The 22,378-nt window shown below is 38.4% G+C and overlaps 1 protein-coding gene across 1 annotated transcript in view; it reads right to left on the bottom strand.

Moving 5' to 3' along the window:
- Positions 1 to 21,046, bottom strand: part of LOC126194885 (oxysterol-binding protein-related protein 6-like) — a 277,022-nt gene extending 255,976 nt beyond the window's left edge. Inside the window, exon 1 of the mRNA XM_049933235.1 lies at positions 20,555 to 21,046. Coding sequence (XP_049789192.1) covers positions 20,555 to 20,686 — 132 coding nt within the window. The 5' untranslated portion in view covers positions 20,687 to 21,046. The remainder of the gene's footprint in view (positions 1 to 20,554) is intronic.
- Positions 21,047 to 22,378: the final 1,332 nt, after the last annotated feature.

Below are 22,378 nucleotides of genomic sequence, written 5' to 3'. Positions count from 1 at the left end.
GAGGAAGACTTCAAAAATTTCATTCACCATTAGATGATCAGATACCATCTGTGAAGAAATGGTGGTGACTTTGAAGCTGGGAATTTTGGCTAAATGTTCTCTCTTTGGGGACTGTGATACAGATGCATATTCGGACAAATGGTCTTCCTTGACCCCTATTATATACTGTGATAGCATTGTAATGATTATTAAACTGTTTATTGCAGTTGTGAAGATATGGAGAAAGGGTTGTAGTACACTTCTGAAGTTATTCCATCCTTGCACTGAGCAAGCTGTGGAAAAAACCAAGGCCGAATCTGGAAATAAAATTAAAGTTCAGGGAGAAGAAACAAAAACTGTAATGTTTGTCCATGTGTTTCTAATTCCAGCAAAGAGCTTAGAAGAGCATCCGAGTAGAATGGTTAATGTCTTGAAAAGATGTTATAAGATGAACATCAACAAAAATAAAACACGGGTAATGAAGAGGTACTCTCATTAAATTAGGCAATGTTGCTGTCTGGGCTCCAAAACAGCTGATGGCTGAAGAAATGAAGGTATAAAACACAGACACAATAGCAAGAAAAGCATTTCTGAAAAAGAGAGGATTGCTATTGTCAAAAATATTTTTAAATGTAAAGAAGTCTTTTTTGAAGGCATTTATCTGGAGGGTAGCCTAAAATGGAAGTGCAACATGGACAATAAACAGTTGAGACAAGAAGGGAATGGATGCTTTTGAAATATGGTGCTGCATAATGAATACTGAAGGTTAGATAGGTAGATTGGACAGAATGTATTGAACTGAAATGAGAGGAGATTAATTGACTAATTTTTATTTGTTTTTGTATGTCCATCCGTTTAACTGTAGGTCTTTGAAACCATGACCGTTCATTATTGTAAGAAAATGAAACATCTACAGCCATCCTCATGATCTTCTTTACCGTGTAGCTACCAATTTTGGCACTTCAATGTGCCATCTTCAGGCCATAGTTGATGCTGAAGGGGTTATCACAATCTATATATATGCTGCATCAATGGCCAACACAACTGTATTATGCTAGCTATGTGTAACAGTGATGTCAGTAGTCCAACCATGATGGTGGTTATAGATAGCCTGTGTAAAGCAGTAATGTGGCCACTGATGCATCACATATATGGATCGTGACAACCCCTTCAGCGTCAGCTACAGCCTGAAGATTGTCCATTGAAGCACTGAAACTGATAGCTACCCAATAAAGGAGCTCATAGGGACGGATGTAGGCATTTTGTTTTCTTACAATGTTTACTTGGTCCTGTAAATTACATATTGTGGGGAGAAAAGACATTTATGGCACAACTTGACTAAAAGATGGGACTGATTGATAGAACACATCCCGAGACACCAAAGAACTGCCAGTTTGATAATGGAGGGAAGTGTGGGAGATAAAAATTGTAGAGGGAGACCAAGACTTGACTACAGTACACAGGGTCACATGGATGTACACTGTGATAGTTATGCACATATGAATATGCTTGCACAGGACAGACTAGTGTGGAGGGCTGTATCAGACCAGTGTTTGGTCTGAAGAAGGCAGCAACATCATTGCTTTTTATGATTTAGACTTTGTACTCTTAATCAAGGGACCCAGTTCTTTAACTACATTCACAAGTCAATAAGGATAGTCATATCACCAAATACACACCAAAATTTTTCTTTGGGGTAAGTTGATGACAGATGTTGCAAATAATTTTATAAGTTTAAATGATGATATACGCCCTGTATGTGATGTAACCTTTATTCCTTGACTTTTCTTCTCCTCAACATAGTTCGTCATTCTTTGCTTCGAGATGCACAGCTTTCACAGCAGTTTACATATGAAGATGGGGCATAACATTATGTATGTGAAAAGTGATGCAAAACCATATCCCTCACAAGTAAGTTCACCCTTCCAATGCACCAAGGTGGGTGGTATAGTGGTTAAGACACTGGACACACATTTTGGAAATGGAGCTCACATCCCTCTATGTCCATCAACATTTAGGTTTCCATATTTTTCCTAGATCACTTAAGTTACTTTGAAAGTGCACGGCTGATTGCCAAAGGAGTGTTAAACACTAACCTTTTTTTTCCCCCATATGTGTCACATTTCCCAATTGTTGGCACTTCAAACACCACATTGCATTTGGCACATGTGAACTGACTTTTAGGCAAACAAATCTTGCAGAAATTCACCCCAGTAACTATGGAACAATGAAAATGTTGCTTCATAATGTTCTTAAGTTTGTTGGAACCATATGCTTTCCCACATACAGCCCAGTGCTTTGATACCGAGATAAGAATATGTTTACAGAAGGCCACTTCTTTGCTGTAACTCAGTGCAGTATTTGATTATGATATCAAATTGGATTCATGAAGTATTTTGGCATTTAAGAACTGAACTATTTGTTCACCTCTAGTAATCCTAGTGGGAAGCATACCACTGTGCAGTATTTCTTGATCTAAGTGAACTTATTAACCCTTCCTAAATCTTATGAATGTAGAACGGTGACAGCTTTCCCAAATGTCACTTCTCTCTTAAGCACAATGAAAACACTGTTCAGCGCAGTACATGGTCCAATACTACTATTTACAGAAATATTCCTACAGATGTTCTCTGAAGGACTAGGAAGTTTATCTGAATTGGTAACTCATTACACTTTCTTATTGTTATGTGAGTCTTCATTAGCCTTCTCCAAAGCCACATTTTCGTCACTTTTAAGCACCATCTTTCAACAACAGTACCCTCATTACACATCCACATGTACTATAGATGAATGTCTTGACAACTTTCATGTCTTTTCTTTGTTAAAGATTTTTTTTTTTTTACTAACAGCTGTCTTCTTTCATGGAAAGGTTGTTTTGCAAAGCACTCTTTTTTTCTCATTTCCAAGAAGCATATGCTTTATCTTGTATTTAAAGTGTTTCAAAACAAAAATTTTGTCAGTAGTGAATGTTTGTTTGTTTCTTTCTTTCTTTCTTTCAGTTTTGATATCTCGTCTTTGATTTGCTTACACTCATTTTTTTAACTTCAAACTTTTTCGGAATTGTCATAAACTGACTGTAGTATAAATCCTCTTTTTCTTACTTCAGACACTCAAAAAAGAAAAACAAATAATTACAATACCATCCTATTCCTTTGCATCTGGAGATTGCAGAATATCTGGCAGGATGTGGTCTCCACTTTTGTAGTGTATGTCTTCTACAGAGTCTACAGTACAAATGAGGGACATTTCTGCTTGCTTTTTCGTTATCAGCTGTCAGATTCTATACTGAATTTGTGAAGTTAGCTCCTCTCTCACTATAATCTATAGTACATCCCTTGAACAAAAAACACTGACCAGTTCTTGGAAAAAGGACACAGACCATACCTGTACAAGAAGGGTAGTAGCAGTGGTCCACAAATCTACCACCAAATATCGTTGACATCAATTTATTGTAGAATCTTAGAAAATATTCTGAGCTCAAATATAATGAGGTATCTTGAACAGAATGACCTCCTCAATGCCAATCAGCACGGTTTTCAAAAACATTGATCATCTGAAACTCAATTCGCACTTTTCTAAAACGACATACTGAGAGCTTTGGATCGAAGCAACCAGGCAGATGCAGTGTTTCTTGATTTCCGAGAAGCATTTGACTCGGTACCGCACCTATGCTTGTTGTCATTACAATCACATGGGGTATAAAGTGAAATTTGTGACTGGATTGAGGACTTTTTGTTAGGGAGGACACAGCATGTTAGCTTGGATGGATAGCCATGTAGAAGTAAATTTGGGCATGCCCCAGGGAAGTGTGTTTGGACCCTTGCTATTCTAGTCATATATTAATGACCTTGCAGACAATATTAATAGTAAAATTAGGTTTTTGCAAATGATACAGTTATCTATAATGAAGCACTAGCTGAGAGAAGATGCATAAATATTCCTGAGAGAAGCTGCATAAATATCAGATAGATCTTGATAAGACTTCAACATGGTTCAGAGATTAGCAACTTGCGCTAAATGTTCAGAAATGTAAAATTTTGCACTTCACAAAATGAAAAAAAGTAGTATCCTAAGACTATAATTGAAAGAGTCACTGTTGGCATCTGCCATCTCCTACATATACCTGGATGCAACACTTTGTAGGGATATGAAACAGAATGATCACAAAGGTTCAGCCTTGGGTAAAGCAGGTGGTAGACTTCAGTTTATCGGTAGAATACCGGGTAAGTGCAATCAATTTACAAAAGAGACTGTTTACAAATCACTTGTTGACCCACCTAGAATACTGTTCAAGTGTGTGGGACCCATAAGACTAACAGGGGATATTGAATCTATACAGAGAGGGGCAGCACGAATGGTCACAAGTTTGTTTAATCAATGGGGGAGTGTCACAGAGATACTGAAGGCACTGAAATGATGGCAGATGTAAACTATCCTGAGAAAATCTATTAACAAAGCTTCCAGAACCAGCTTTAAATGATTACTCTAAGGTTATACTACAACCCTCTGCGTATCGCTCACATAGGGATCGTGAGTATCAGATTACAACAATTACTGCATGCACAGAGGCATTCAAACAATCATTCTTCCCATGCTCCATACATGTATGGAACAGGAAGAAATCCAAATAACTGGTCAATGGAGTGTACCCTCTACCATGCACCTGGAGAGTATAGACTTAGATGTAGATATATTCTACAAAGCTTATCCAGTGAATGGGAACTTCACTGAAGATCTTCAGAACTTATATTGATGAAAAGATTTAAGCTGGTGACAAATAGGAACTTCTCATTAACCCTTTTCTACTTTTGGCTCTATGTTGCTCTCCATTGATCTCTCCACATACTCAGATTTTTGTGTGTTTTACCACTAACAGTTTCTTTCCGCGAATGCTGTGAAACGCAGTTTTCTGTGATGTTCATCAAACTATAAATGCAGTCAAACTGATTGAATCAAACTTCCCAGATTTTGGAAAAATGCAATTATCATAGTACAACACAGTTAACTGTTAATCAAGACATGATCTCAGGGAGTATCTTCCTCATTGTAATATTGGCTTTAAGAATTTTTGAAGTATATGCACTGGATATATACAGGGTGTTTCAAAAATGACCGGTATATTTGAAACGGCAATAAAAACTAAACGAGCAGCGATAGAAATACACTGTTTGTTGCAATATGCTTGGGACAACAGTACATTTTCAGGCAGACAAACTTTCGAAATTACAGTAGGTACAATTTTCAACAACAGATGGCGCTGCGGTCTGGGAAACTCTATAGTACGATATTTTCCACATATCCACCATGCGTAGCAATAATATGGCGTAGTCTCTGAATGAAATTACCCGAAACCTTTGACAACGTGTCTGGCGGAATGGCTTCACATGCAGATGAGATGTACTGCTTCAGCTGTTCAATTGTTTCTGGATTCTGGCGGTACACCTGGTCTTTCAAGTGTCCCCACAGAAAGAAGTCACAGGGGTTCATGTCTGGCGAATAGGGAGGCCAATCCACGCCGCCTCCTGTATGTTTCGGATAGCCCAAAGCAATCACACGATCATCGAAATATTCATTCAGGAAATTAAAGACGTCGGCCGTGCGATGTGGCCGGGCACCATCTTGCATAAACCACGAGGTGTTCGCAGTGTCGTCTAAGGCAGTTTGTACCGCCACAAATTCACGAAGAATGTCCAGATAGCGTGATGCAGTAATCGTTTCGGATCTGAAAAATGGGCCAATGATTCCTTTGGAAGACATGGCGGCCCAGACCAGTACTTTTTGAGGATGCAGGGACGATGGGACTGCAACATGGGGCTTTTCGGTTCCCCATATGCGCCAGTTCTGTTTATTGACGAAGCCGTCCAGGTAAATGGATAGAGGTGTAAACTCTGGCGCATGAGACGATACGTGGACGTTGGCGTCATTTGGACCGCAGCTGCAACACGGCGAACGGAAACCCGAGGCCGCTGTTGGATCACCTGCTGCACTAGCTGCGCGTTGCCCTCTGTGGTTGCCGTACGCGGTCGCCCTACATTTCCAGCATGTTCATCTGTCACGTTCCCAGTCCATTGAAATTTTTCAAACAGATCCTTTATTGTATCGCTTTTCGGTCCTTTGGTTACATTAAACGTCCGTTGAAAACTTCGTCTTGTTGCAACAACACTGTGTTCTAGGCGGTGGAATTCCAACACCAGAAAAATCCTCTGTTCTAAGGAATAAACCATGTTGTCTACAGCACACTTGCACGTTGTGAACAGCACACGCTTACAGCAGAAAGACGATGTACAGAATGGCGCACCCACAGACTGCGTTGTCTTCTATATCTTTCACATCACTTGCAGCGCCATCTGTTGTTGAAAATTGTAACTACTGTAATTTTGAAAGTTTGTCCGCCTGAAAATGTACTGTTGTCCCAAGCATATTGCAACAAACGGTGTATTTCTATCGCTGCTCGTTTAGTTTTTATTGCCGTTTCAAATATACCGGTCATTTTTGAAACACCCTGTAATACTGGCTTTAAGAATTTTCTAATTATATGCACTGGGTGAAGAATTTTAAACAGAAGCAATGGTAATGTTTATAGCATGATGTATGAAGAAAAATATTCCACTAAATACAACCCCCCCCCCCCCTCCCCATGAACCAAGGACCCTGCCATTGGTGGGGAGGCTTGCGTGCCTCAACGATACAGACAGCCATACCGTAGGTGCAACCACAACGGAGGGGGTATCTGTTGAGAGGCCAGACAAATGTGTGGTTCCTGAAGAGGGGCAGCAGCCTTTTCAGTAGTTGCAGGGGCAACAGTCTGGATGATTGGCTGATCTGGCCCTGTAACACTAACCAAAATGGCCTTGCTGTTTTGGTACTGCGAACGGCTGAAAGCAAGGGGAAACTATAGCTGTAATTTTTCCCGAGGGCATGCAGCTTTACTGTATGATTAAATGATGATGGCATCCTCTTGGGTAAAATATTCCGGAGGTAAAATAGTCCCCCATTCGGATCTCCGGGCGGGGACTACTCAAGAGGACATCGTTATCAGGATAAAGAAAACTGGCATTCTACAGATCGGAGTGTGGAATGTCAGATCCCTTAATCGGACAGGTAGGTTAGAAAATTTAAAAAGGGAAATGGATAGGTTAAAGTTAGATATAGTGGGAATTAGTGAAGTTCGGTGGCAGGAGGAACAAGACTTTTGGTCAGGTGAATACAGAGTTATAAATACAAAATCAAATAGGGGTAATGCAGGAGTAGGTTTAATAATGAATAAAAAAATAGGAGTGTGGGTAAGCTACTACAAACAGCATAGTGAACGCATTATTGTGGCCAAGATAGACACGAAGCCCACGCCTACTACAGTAGTACAAGTTTATATGCCAACTAGCTCTGCAGATGATGAAGAAATTGAAGAAATGTATGATGAGATAAAAGAAATTATTCAGGTAGTGAAGGGAGATGAAAATTTAATAGTCATGGGTGACTGGAATTCGACAGTAGGAAAAGGAAGAGAAGGAAACTTAGTAGGTGAATATGAATAGGGGCTAAGAAATGAAAGAGTACGCCGCCTGGTAGAATTATGCACAGAGTATAACTTAATCATAGCTAACACTTGGTTCAACAATCATGAAAGAAGGCTGTATTCTTGGAAGAACCCTGGAGATACTAAAAGGTTTCAGATAGATTATATAATGGTAAGACAGAGATTTAGGAACCAGGTTTTAAATTGTAAGACATTTCCGGGGGCAGATGTGGACTCTGACCACAATCTATTGGTTATGACCTGTAGATTAAAACTGAAGAAACTGCAAAAAGGTGGGAATTTAAGGAGATGGGACCTGGATAAACTGAAAGAACCAGAGGTTGTACAGAGTTTCAGGGAGAGCATAAGGGAACAATTGACAGGAATGGGGGAAAGAAATACAGTAGATGAAGAATGGGTAGCTTTTAGGAATGAAATAGTGAAGGCAGCAGAGGATCAAGTAGGTAAAAAGATGAGGGCTAGTAGAAATCCTTGGGTAACAGAAGAGGTACTGAATTTAATTGATAAAAGGAGAAAATACAAAAATGCAGCAAGTGAAGCAGGCAAAAAGGAATACAAACGTCTCAAAAATGAGATCGACAGGAAGTGCAAAATGGCTAAGCAGGGATAGCTAGAGGACAAATGTAAGGATATAGAGGCTTATCTCATGAGGGATAAGATAGATACTGCCTATAGGAAAATTAAAGAGACGTTTGGAGAAAAGAGAACCACTTGCATGAATATCAAGAGCTCAGATGGAAACCCAGTTCTAAGCAAAGAAGGGAAAGCAGAAAGGTGGAAGGAGTATATAGAGGGTCTATACAGGGGCGATGTTCTTGAGGGCAATATTATGGAAATGGAAGAGGAGGTAGATGAAGATGAAATGGGAGATATGATACTGCATGAAGAGTTTGACAGAGCACTGAAAGACCTAAGTCGAAACAAGGCCCCGAGAGTAGACAACATTCCATTGGAACTACGGACAGCCTTGGGAGAGCCAGTCCTGACAAAACTCTACCATCTGGTGAGCAAGATGTATGAGACAGGCGAAATTCCCTCCGACTTCAAGAAGAATATAATAATTCCAATCCCAAAGAAAGCAGGTGTTGACAGATGTGAAATTACCGAACTATCAGTTTAATAAGTCACAGCTGCAAAATACTAATGCGAATTCTTTACAGACGAATGGAAAAACTGGAAGAAGCCAACCTCGGGGAAGATCAGTTTGGATTCCGTAGAAATATTGGAACACGTGAGGCAATACTGACCTTACGACTTATCTTAGAAGAAAGATTAAGGAAAGGCAAACCTACGTTTCTAGCATTTGTAGACTTAGAGAAAGCTTTTGACAATGTTGATTGGAATACTCTCTTTCAAATTCTGAAGGAGGCAGGGGTAAAATACAGGGAGCGAAAGGCTATTTACAATTTCTACAGAAAGCAAATGGCAGTTATAAGAGTCGAGGGACATGAAAGGGAAGCAGTGGTTGGGAAGGGAGTGAGACAGGGCTGTAGCCTCTCCCCGATGCTATTCAATCTGTATATTGAGCAAGCAGTAAGGGAAACAAAAGAAAAGTTCGGAGTAGGTATTAAAATCCACATGGAGAAGAAATAAAAACTTTGAGGTTCGCCGATGACATTGTAATTTTGTCAGAGACAGCAAAGGACTTGGAAGAGCAGTTGAACGGAATGGACAGTGTCTTGACGGGAGGATATAAGATGAACATCAACAAAAGCACAACGAGGATAATGGAATGTTGTCGAATTAAGTTGGGTGATGCTGCGGGAATTAGCTTAGGAAATGAGACACTTAAAGTAGCAAAGGAGTTTTGCTATTTGTGGAGCAAAATAACTGATGATGGTCGAAGTAGAGAGGATATAAAATGTAGACTGGCAATGGCAAGGAAAGCGTTTCTGAAGAAGAGAAATTTGTTAATATTGAGTATTGATTTAAGTGTCAGGAAGTCGTTTCTGAAAGTATTTGTATGGAGTGTAGCCATGTATGGAAGTGAAACATGGACGATAAATAGTTTGGACAAGAAGAGAATAGAAGCTTTCGAAATGTGGTGCTACAGAAGAATGCTGAAGATTAGATGGGTGGATCACATAACTAATGAGGAGGTATTGAATAGAATTGGGGAGAAGAGGAGTTTGTGGCACAACTTGACTAGAAGAAGGGATCAGTTGGTAGGGCATGTTCTGAGGCATCAAGGGATCACCAATTTAGTACTGGAGGGCAGCGTGGAGGGAAAAAATCGTAGAGGGAGACCAAGAGATGAATACACTAAGCAGATTCAGAAGGATGCAGACTGCAGTAGGTACTGGGAGATGAAGAGGCTTGCACAGGATAGAGTAGCATGGAGAGCTGCATCAAACCAGTCCTAGGACTGAAGACCACAACAACAACAACAACAACAACAACAAATACAACATTCTGTGGTGGTTATTTATTTATTAAACAAAATAGTGGAGATATGCTGCAATTTACAGATTTTATTTTAAACATGACATAGCATACAGTTTTAAACTATTTGCTAGCAGAGTAAAGCACTTTGAAGAAAGTTCCCAGTAAGAACAAGAATAGCTGTTTTTGTCCATTCATTCATTCATTCAGTGTGTACCGAAGATACCATCAAGTAGAAGCTTCAGTATTGTGGAACGAATGAAGACATACATTAACATGAGACCACATGAAAGGAACATAAAGCTGCACTTAGAACTGTCTGTCCACATATTAACATAAAAGTATAAAATAAGATGCTGCATCACATGAATGAAATTTTTCTGACACAAATACTGTTCTTAATTATGAAAATGGAGGTAGAATAGAAAGTGAGAATAGACACCCAAAATCAGTCAAACAAGATATCACACTTCACACACTACACCCATCCAGACAAATTCCTCTCTAAACTTTAATGAATGTGATTTGCATTTACTGGATTTTAAAATGAGAATAGTGATACTGTCAGACACGGATGCTTGTGTTTAAACACATGAATCATTGAACCTGAGAAATAACTATTTAAATCAGGATGAGAATAACAACATAAAAGGCAACTTTCCTTTTGATATGCAGATGAAAAGGAAAGTGTAGTAACTCAGTTCTGAGACTGTTAACACTTTTAAATGAAAGTTTAAATCCAGTGCATAGTTGATTGATGTTATGAATATCATATTTAGTTTGATAAAGGGTCACATCAGATTTGTGTAAAGCCTGGAAGTGTAGGGAGGAGCTAATGATAGAGTACATGTTTACAAAGGTCAGTGAACATTATCAGATTGCCCCTGTGATACACACAAGTACAACATGAGATAAAAAAAAATATTTGCCTCATTAACCTTGCATCATGGTCTAAGGTTCAGAGTGCAGCTTATATGCTACTGATAAAAAAGCACAAACAAAACACAGCAAATGGGAAGCATTATAATTTCAAAAATAAACTACAAGTGTTGGCTACCTTTACTGTAGGTTACCTATATTCTGGGATGAAATCTTATCATGAATAGTGAACAGTACAGAGACAAATGTTCTGTTTCAACAAATATACATATATGTATAAGGAACTGCTGAATACAATAACTGCAGAAGCAACAGTTTATACTCACGAGTGACTTCTGTACACATCCTTATTCATAGTAAGTCTAAGAGTACGCAATGTGATTAAAAAAGTCACCTTGAGTGCCTCATAATTCCTATAACATTAGAACAAAAAATCTGATGATAATAGCACTGCTAAATATGAAGGCTTGTGTTTAAACAGTGAATGTTTGTATTTAAGCTGACAAATGCTACATCATTGCCAGAACGATCTTTGTTCAAATAAATCACTGCGTTATAAAAATTCTGGCAGAGAAACACTGATGTCTGCACTGTAACAAGTGTATAAGAGCACTGGAGTTTGTCATGGGTGAAATAATAGTAAGCTAGCATAGCTCTGCACAGTTACAGAAGTACTTAAAGCTCAATAGTTTTGGGATTTATTCATTACTAGTTTGGCAAGAACACAGCTACAATGTGGTGGTTTTTACCAATGATGGCTAAAAAATTATGTTCTCAAGGTATGCATATTAGAGCCAATGTTTACAAAACTTTTTCGCTTTGAATGATCATTTTTGCCATATCTGTGAATATTGACCATTCCTCCTGTGACACTCTGCATAAAAGTAAAGCCGACACTTTTTACTTTTTGGAACCAATACTTCCTTCATGATGGATGAGACAAGTGTAGGTTGGGGAATGGTAAAAAGGAAGGGCAGGTCACTAAGACCCCATGATGAGAGAGATCCACCTGTAATGATGATGATCCTCACAACAGGCAGGTTCCACGGTTATTTGGGCACAGAGAGTGAATTATCAATTCTTATCACATTGTTCTCTACATCGTGATCCATAGTCTGTAAAGCACTGTGAAGTGCATGGTAGAGAGTACCTGCCATTGCGCTAGTAACTAGGACATTTACTTGTTCATTACACTTGCAGAAAGTGGGAAGAATTATTTCCTGAATGTCTCCGTACTGTAATTTGTCTATCCCTGTCTTCCTAGTTGCAATCCTACACACAGTGGGTTATAGTATACTCCTAGATTACTGTTTTAAAGCTGGTTCCTGAAACTCAGTAATTAGGCTTTTGTGGAATAGTAGGTATCTACCTTCAATTGGCTGCAGCTTCATGTTTTTCAGCACCTCCGAGACAGCAGGAGCCTAACATAAGAAGGCCCACTGGTGCATGCAGCCACTTGCCGTAATATTTTGGCACAACATCACATCACTATGCTCACTTTTGCACTGCAGCTCGTTTGTCGGTCTGTCACCATCCAGTCACACCTCGGCATACAGTGTAGATGACATTTGCAGCAGCCACACAACAACAAACCTACTTTGGCACATATGAATATGAGGTGTCCGACCAGGCCAATAATCAGCAAGTTTCCAAGTCTGTGTCCACTGTAGCATCATCTTCCACTATAAGGCTGCTACCAATCCACTGTCCTGCCAGGTGGTCCTGCTGCAGCACTGATGGGCCGAGTGTGGAACTGAGGTCCTCCTTGCTGCCAAGCCACTGGGCATATGCTAGCTCCAGCCACCACCAGCCAGATGCAGGTCTGGGTTCATGCCCAAATGCCTCCACTGCCCCACACCAGGCTGACAGCCAACCAACTTCTCCTACGACCTAGTTGGGCTGGGTGACATCGGACTACATCTGAGGCAGCAGCACCACCACCACCACCACCACCACCACCACCACCACCACCACCACCACCACCATCCCAAGTATGCAACTACTGCAAGGTCCTCCTGCCACCATTCTGAGCTATATGCAGATACAGGTGGCTGTGCCACCACTACTCCTCATGCACGAACATCCGAAACCTCAGCACCTGCCACCAAATACCCAGCTGATGTCGGATGAACCTCCAGGAAACACTTTTGGGAGATTCAGTTTTCACTCACGCCAACTCACCAACTTCCACCATAGAAAACCCACACACTTAAACAAACAAAATATTAAACCCAATACATTCCATCCTGGATTTTCCAGTTTGAAAATATTAAACTCAGGTATTTGTATGAACTGACTGATTACAAATACGACTCGCTGATATTTTAGTCATGACAACTCTCCAGCCAAGATACCACGCTCCATCTTTCCCACCAAAAAATCCTCATTCCAGTCATAAATTTTGTTTGATACCCTATAGGCCTATATGAACATACCTTCATTAATAAGCATCTGACTCAGTACCACATATTCACTTACTGACAAAAATAAGATCATACAGGGCATCAAGTGAAATTTGTGACTGAACTGAAATTTTTTGGCAGGTTGGACACAGCATTTTATCTTGGATAGAGTGTCATCACCACATGAAGAAGAAACTTCAGGCGTGCATCAGGGAAGTATTTTGGAATCCTTGATGTTCGTTTTGTATATTAATGACCTTGCAGCCAATTTTAACAGTAAGCTTAGATTTTTTTATTTTTTTTTATTTTTTTGATTTTTTTCAAATGATACCATTATCAACAGCAAAGTATTGTCTGAAAGAAATTGCATAAATATTCAGTCAGATCTTGATAAGATTTCAAAGTGGTGCAAAGACTGGCAACTTGCTTTAAATGTTCAAAAATATAAAACTGTGCAGTCTACAAAACAAAACAAAACAGAAATACCATCTTATGACTACCATATCAATGAGTCACATTTGGAATCGACCAACTCCTACAAATTCCTGGGTGTAACACTGTAGGGATGTAAAATGAAATGATCACTTAGGTTCAGTCATGGGTAAAGCAGATGGTAGACTTTGGTTTATTGATAGAATACTGGGACAATGCAATCAGTCTACAAAGGAGATTGCTTAAAGATCACTCATGTGACCCATTCTGGAATATTGCTCAAATGTGTGGGACCCTTACCACATAGGACTAACAGGGGATATTGAATGTATATATATAAGGGCAGCACAAATGGTCACAGTTTGTCTGACCCAAGGGAGAGTGTCACAGAGACACTGAATAAACTGAGCAGGCAGACTTATGAAGATGGAAGTAAACAATCCCGAGAACGCCTATTTACAATGTTTCAAGATCCAGCTTTAAATGATGGTTCTAGAAATACATTACAACTCATGACTTATCACTCACATAAGAACTGTGAAGACAAGATTAGATTATTTACAGCACACACATATGTATATAGATAGTTATTCTTCCTACAGTCAATATGTTCATGGAATGAGAAGAAATCCTAATAAGTGGTACAAGGTGCTGTACCCTCTGCCATGCACTTCACAGAGGTTTGCAAAGTACAGAAGTAAAAAATATTGGTATAGTACTAAGTCATACGTGGAAGACAAGAAATACTGCATCTATCTGACATGACAGAAGTACAAGTTGGTTCCTCGCGAATGATGTTTGTGGTATATTTGCTAGTTGTCATGAGGAGGTCATGCTGTTCAACACAGTTCATTATGTATGAGCTCATATTCTAATACTCTGCAACAGATGTATGTGAAAGATACTGATTATAGTTAATTGTGAGACATTTCTGCTTGACCTATGCTTTCATGTAGCTACTGGGCAAAGTTTTTTTGTTCACAGCATCTATGATACATTATTGGAAAAAAGGGGGGGGGGGGGGTGAACTCTGATGCAAATTCTGTACAGAATCTTATGGGAATTCCACAAAGCTGTTGAGTTTGTTCAATTTTAGCTATTTCAAAAGCCACTGACATTAATATCTGTATCATTCATCTTTGCAACAGTGAAATAATTAAAGTGGGACAGTACCCACAGATTTATCTTTGTAAACCAACATTTAAAAAATGAGTTTGGCCTTTTTTTCTTTTGATTTGCTGCCTCAGTTTAAGTTCCTGTTAATGAAACCTCCATCAGCTTTTCATTTGAATTGAAATTTTTTCACAAAATTGCATTAGAGAGCAGGAATCTTCAGGAAGCTAATTTTGAGACATTCTTGATACTTGTACTTTTATATGCAGCACATACATAATGTAACTTTTCAATACATAGGTGTTGCTGTGGTATGTCTTCATACTTTACTGCAATTCATCATCAATGATAGACCTTTGTACAGCAATTGCATTATCTCAATTTCGTCAAATATTAATCTAATAGAAAAAAGAGAATCACTGTGAAAAAAGTTAGGTCTCGTAACAGACCAAACACTTTTACAGGATGAACTTACAGCATGTTTAAGTTGTAAACTTTCTCACATACTTTTTTTTACATAAACTAAAAAACTCTGTTAGGAAAATTTTACTTATTCTGCCTCAATGTGTCTTCTTTCTCTCACAAATGTAGTATGGGGTTTCATTAGTAGGAAATTCATCATGATAAAACTGTGTATGAAGATGGCACAAAAAATTACATCCCCAAGTCTGTATATACACACAATTGCCTAACATATGACAGAGAGAATATAAATTCTGGCTCCAGAACAACACAAAATGAGAGGTACATATTGAATATTTGCGAAGAAAACTAAGTAAAACCCGCTACATGATGAGGATTTTTTTTAAAAAAAAAAAGTTGTTGCAACAAAGCTAGCCTGTTAAATGTATACTACTCCTATGTGCATTCTGAAATTAAATATGGCATAATCTTCTGGAGGCAATGCAACAACAAATACTGAACTTTTTAGGATGAAAAGAGAATATTAAGAATCACTGAAGGGGTAAACAATAGGAAGGCATGCACATCCATATTCAGAAAATGTCAATTCTTCCACTTCCTTGCACTTTTATCTATGAAACATCAGTTTTCATAAGACAATATATTGATAGACAGCCAGACATCTTATTAAAATGAAGTTATACAGATATACATTACAAGACAAAAATCTGATCTTCATATGAAGCAGGTTAGAGCATCATTGTGTCAAAAAGGGACTCTACATTTTGGGATAAAAATTTACAATAATCTGCCTAACCATATTAAACCAGTAAGTGAACTCAGTAGTTTTAAGGCTGAACTAAAGGTATATTTAATTGGTCATTGCATTTACAGTCTGACAGAGAATTTACAAACCAAACAACAAAAATAAATACGCATTAAGAGTATTCTACTTTGTACGTTGTCTCTAATGTTTATTGCATATATGATTCTTTGCGCAAGTACTTAAATATATAGTCCCAGGAATGCAATACAAACAATACTTAATGTAGCAAAGACTTAACCATGTCATATATCCTTGTATATATTCTATACATGTAGGATTAGAAGGACTAAATAAATAAATAATTAAATTTACCCCAAGATTAGATGTACACTAGCACAGTACAGGAAACAACTGTAAAATAGATGTAACATTGTTAAGGCTGTCAGCAACACACAAAAGAGCTGTAAATAGCTAAGCTATACAAAAATCACCACAAACGGTAAAAATCTGCTTCTAGACCAGTTTAAGCATGTATTAGAAATTTCAATTAAAAGTAATGCATATTACTCAATTGAAAAACTCCTTCAAAATACTGTGAAAGACATAAATAGTAAGGGTTCTTGTTATTGGAAGACGAATGTATTACGAAACAATTACTGTTCATACAATTTGTAGATTTATAAAGTATTTATTAAAATAATATATAGCTATATAATGTGAAATTGGAAAAGAGTATGATGAATTTGATTATATGTGTTCACTGATGAGAAAAAAAATTATGACCATTGCCCACCATCAGATAGAATACCACCTGGTGACATCACAGGTAGGCAATGTGGTAAGGAAAGTATATAAGTGGAGTATAGATGAATGGGGATCAGTCTAGCAACAATATGAGCCACTAATGGGGATACCCACTGACATAAGCAGCTTTGACAAAGGGGAGATTGTTATGGACCCTGATTCCAGGGAAAGAACAGCTCAGAAACAACAAAGTTGGTTGGCTGTTTATACTCTACTGTCATGAGGATCCATGGAAAAGTGGTTTAACAACAGTAAAACCATTAGCAGGCAACATGGTGTTGAATGTCTATGCTTCATCACAGAACATGAAGGCTTGCCCACAATGTAAAGAAGGATTGTAGGCAATACTGTGGCAGATCTGAAAAGAGACCACACCTTGCATCACGCATTGTTGAATATCGGGCTCCACAGCAGAAGAGCCTTGGGGGCTACCAAAGTTGTTTTTCCACTTGCTTGCTCTGACCTGTGATGACATTAAGATGGCAGATATCCTTATGTCATGAGTATGCACTACAGCAGGCATTACGACATTCATTGCAGTTGCGGATGAACATAAATAAGATGTGAAATTTAAGTTGATGATTGAAGCAGAAGATCTATAAGATGTGAAATATTTAACTCTAGCAGTAAAATGAAACTAATGGAACAACTATGAGAAGTATAGCCTTCTGGCAGGCACTAATTAAATATACAACAATAACATCATCATTCCAAAACAAATATTAATCCACAAAATCAAGCACACAAAATTCTCAACACTCAATACAACCAAAATTTGCAAAAACTAAATGTATCGGTATCATAAATCCACATGACCTCTACAGCTCAAATGAAATTCTCAATACCAGGAACCCATACACAACTCAAAAATCCAGTACTGCATATTTCACTCTACCTATATAGCTCGCAAAAAGCCATTGATACCGTGAACCAACACAAATCCAAAACCCGATACCGCAGATTTCACTTCACTTATACTGTAGCTATAACACAGCCCACAGGGCTAAAAACCAACACACTCAAAATCATTAAGTTTGTTATCCAAGTCTTCAATTACCCTATCTATATGAATGGAAGTCCGCAGTACAACTTACCAAAATTCACTCCCATAACTAACATCAAAAATGTAACCCAACCAACAATGGTAAAGCGATATCCACAAAACATAGCTACCACAGTCAATCATCACACACTAACAAGAAAATCCCAAAAATTCATGAAAACCTACATCACCACCAGTTGCAATTTTTATACAAACCAATACAAACCTTTGTAACATGCGTATTGCAATAAAAATCAAATAAATTCACATTAAAAATAAAGCCAAATTCACTCCCACCCCACATTCACACATCACTAACACAAATGCATGACACAAAAACATGCAAAATCAAAATACCTCATTAGTGAACCTCACACACTTAGCTAACAATGTCGAATGATTATAAACATAGCCCTCTGCAAACACAATCTGACTCAAAAATGATGTGTCATTATGGTGTCACCCAACACAACACAGTAGTTGTATCAAGTGTCAAAGCAAGTACTAATCATGTCTTGTTTCTCCCCAGGCTGACTGTCATGCCCAGACATGTCATCATTCAGGTGAACATCTGCTCAAAACATGTATCGTGCCACAGGCACATGACACTGTGGGCAGCATTATGCTGTTGGGGACAGACGTTGGGTTCCATAGGACCTGCAGTAGTAATTGAAGGCATGTTGACAGCTGTGGATTATGTGGATATTATTGCACGCCACCTGCGTCCCTACATGTAGGATGTCTTTCCTGACGGTGGTTACATCTTCCAGCAGGATAACTGTCCACATCAGAAGACCAGAATCATACTACAGTGTTCTGAGAAGCAGTATACTCAACTCATGATGTCATGGCCATGAAATTAACCTGATCTGAACCCTACAGAACACATCTGGGATGCTATCAGACAGCAGCTCTGTGCCCACAGACCACCAGCCCATAGTTTCCAGGAATTGTGTTACATGTGTGTAGACATCTAGTGTGATACACCTCCGGAAACCTACCAAGGGATTCTCGATGCCACGCCACATGGAACCGATTCTGTATGGTGCTCCAAAAGTGGACCAACACACCATTAAGCACATGATGATAATGTTTTGGCTCATCTGTGTAGGTAGACACAAATGAGAATAACTTGTATGTGTACAAATGTATGGTTTTGAGGCAATATATACCGAAAATTTCTCGTACGCTTGCTGCGTCAAGTTGTTTGAACCCACAAGCTTCCTTGGTCACTGCCACGCAATGACTGCCATGTAGTTGCTGCTGCCAATCTTACACCATACTATCACCTGTGATGTCACTGATTCCCAGTTCCGTGCAATATAAGGTAATATTTCGGTTGTAAGACTGCTGCACCCACTTCAAACCTCCAGTGGTGGAATCCCAAGCTGTACCTAACTGGACTGCTGTCATTATTGAAGGTATTGTCAGAAGTTTGTATCTCAATCGCCTGTTTTAAAACACAGTCCCAGAAACCATTATCTGTTTAATAATAGACTTTTGTCAAACGGAATTTTTGGTGTTTGATTTCCACAGCACGTGCAGAAATTGTTTCTGGAATGACATTACAAAATAAGTGATGGAGATAAAAATTTCTGACAATACAGTAAATAAAGTTGAAGCAGACATTGTGGTCTTGCAACCAGAAACATTACTTTACAGAGCACTGGACTGGGCACCAGTTGACATCACAGGCAGTGGCACAGCAATGTAAGCATGGCAGCAGAAACCACTTGCAATGACTGAGAAGCACTCAGCCAAGAGCTTGTGGGTCTTTAACCACTTTAGGTGGCTGGAAGCTTGAGAGAATTTTATCATTATGTGTACACATTTGTGTGTAAATGTATATACATAGATGTAAAACTTTCACTTAGAAAGCCGACAGCATGGAAAACATGCTGAAATACTAATAAAGACTATTTCATTTATTTAGTGGGAGAAATATACAAAAAGACAATGAAAGAAGAGCATATACCTCCCAATGGTAGAAACTCCAACCAGTCAAGAATGCTGTATCTGGAATGCGTCTGGCACATTATTTATCAGCATACTCACTAACTTCTATTTTAACATGGTCACTTGATGAGCTACATATCAAAAGAATACTGATGACACACACACACAACACACACACACAATATGTACAGCAGAGCAATGAAACAGCAAACTGTAACAGTCCCTAACCATGACTCTAATAAATGTACAGTCATCTAAAAAGATGAGTATGGATTGCTGAAATTGGTGTAAGTGTTTATATTCTGATTGCATTACATATTAAAGCAACATTTTTTTCCACATAATCTGCATCAAGTTCTTCAATCAATTGCAGTTTCATCACTGACCAGTCTCAGCTACCTAAAACTAACTACTAATGTTCATACAGTCTGCTGTAATAATTCAAATCATGCGCTAAAAAATATAGTTAGATGTCCTAAAAATTCATAGCTTCTAGTAGATGGTGTTAGTGAGGATATCTAGACACTGACACAGGAAAAAGAAAGATGATAAGTGCAGCGGAAAATTAAAATGCTTCACATTCAAGGAAGACAATCACAATTAAGTCATCTGAATAACAATTGCCAGAACTGCTAGCAGCTAACTAAAAGCTTTCCTTTCCTTCAAGTGATGCCCAAAAAGTAAACATTGATGTTTACACAAATTTTAAAACATTACATGGTAATAGCTCTAAGTGCTTACGTTGAAAGTCATTATTGTAACAGCAGGCATATAATATCAAAATATAAACACAACAACAAATAACGACACAAAAACATAATTTTTGAAACAACTCTAATCTTATAACAAAGATTACTCACAGAGTCAGAAGCTCCACCAGTCACTGATTTCATCTTGTTTCTGAATTGAGGACTTCTTTTCTTGTCCATTCCAAGGTATCTGATGCTTAAACTGGCTGGTTCAGTGGCGATATGACGCAGCCCAGTTGTCATGATATGGTAAACAATTGTGGCCAATGTTTATGGCTACGAGACGAGCATGATTCTTACAACTGCTTTCAAAAGAGTGTCATCCCCGCTATCTACAAGTTCTGTTTTGTCTGGCTGCTGGCTGTCACTATTTCAAGATTGCTGACCGGTCCTAAACGAACCATCCCATCCTTTCGTATATCACACAATTTTTAAAATTATTTTCACTTTGCGAATGTCATATATTTTTAAGGTCTGTCATGCGAATTATACTTTACACCTGCCATACGACTCATATGTTCGCCCTAAATAGAAAAAAAAAAGAACCTGCAGTTGGGTTTACTTAGCACACGAAACAGTTTGACAACTCTAACGCCAAACCTTAATATGATATATTTATTCTTAGCGAAAGCATATAATTCGTTTCGAATTCAAAGTGTCCAATGATTTGCTTTACGAATTTTTTCAGCGGAACAACTTATTTAGAATTATTACAAGCTTCCCTTTCTTTCTAGTCCGTCAACACACTAACAACAACGATTATCCCTCACGCCCCTTTCGTGAATGCGCGACGTTACGTCACTTTGCAGGTAGGAACCGAGCGTGAATAGTTGACAAACGACGGCGTATTGCTGCTCGGAAGTACAAAAATAGCTGGAGCTAACTCCAAATCTGTCACACTTAACTCTCTTATTGCACCTCTACGTACTAATAATGACATACCAGAAATTCTTGTACTGCGTTACCCTATAGAGATAAAATGGATGGCAAGCAATAATTATGTTTTCTATTTTTTCGGTTAAAGTTTGAAAAGTAAGAGGACATGCGAATTTTTTTCCTATGCAAACAAAAAAATCTATATCGTAAGTAGACAGATACGGTGAGACACTTTCAAATTAGAGCATTACAGATAATTATCGACAGACGCAACACCATCACAACGGCTACATTAGGCACATACTACGTCAAGTATTGCAAGTCACTGCGAAGCGCATTACCATTTATTCATTATGTTCCTAGCATTCACGAGGAGAAAATGATAACGTAAGATCTTTCATATTTGTGGTGGTTTATGCGATCTTCTTTTCACGCAATGTAACTGAAGTGTATATGAGCAACTACAAAATATTTTGTGAATGTGAATTAAAAACCGATTTAAAGACTTTTCGCAAAGCCTAATAATAAATATTGCCTGTCTCGATAACTATTCATGTTTGTGTTCGTAAACAACAGAATAATATTCGCGCTCTGTGCGTCGCTGTATTTGTTCCCTACCTCCCAAGTAATCCATGCCCGTGTAAGTTTCATGTGGTAAATGTATGGAGACTACATCAGTATTTATGTTTGCATGAAATTTATTATCACAGCTTTTATTTTATTTTTTATTAACTTATTGTGACTTCAGACCTGAAAGCCATACTGCCATTCTTAGTGTTTAGAAGTTTTACAGAGCTGTTGTATTTATTAAAGAAATTCATGATTAGTTTTAAAACTAATATATTATGTTGATGAAGGAGAGATGGTGTAGTAATAATGGTTGATGACATCCGATTACTTGTATGAAATCGATTTGCTGGTTTGCGTACAGCTCCCACTAAAAAAATATGTGTGATTGACATCCCTTACCGTTATTCCATAACATTCAAAAAAATGGTTCAAATGGCTCTGAGCACTATGGGACTTAACATCTGAGGTCATCAGTCCTCTAGAACTTAG

Source organism: Schistocerca nitens, chromosome 7 (genome assembly GCF_023898315.1).
Source record: "Schistocerca nitens isolate TAMUIC-IGC-003100 chromosome 7, iqSchNite1.1, whole genome shotgun sequence".
Classification (NCBI taxonomy): domain Eukaryota; kingdom Metazoa; phylum Arthropoda; class Insecta; order Orthoptera; family Acrididae; genus Schistocerca; species Schistocerca nitens.
This window is presented reverse-complemented; position numbering and strand designations above follow the sequence as displayed.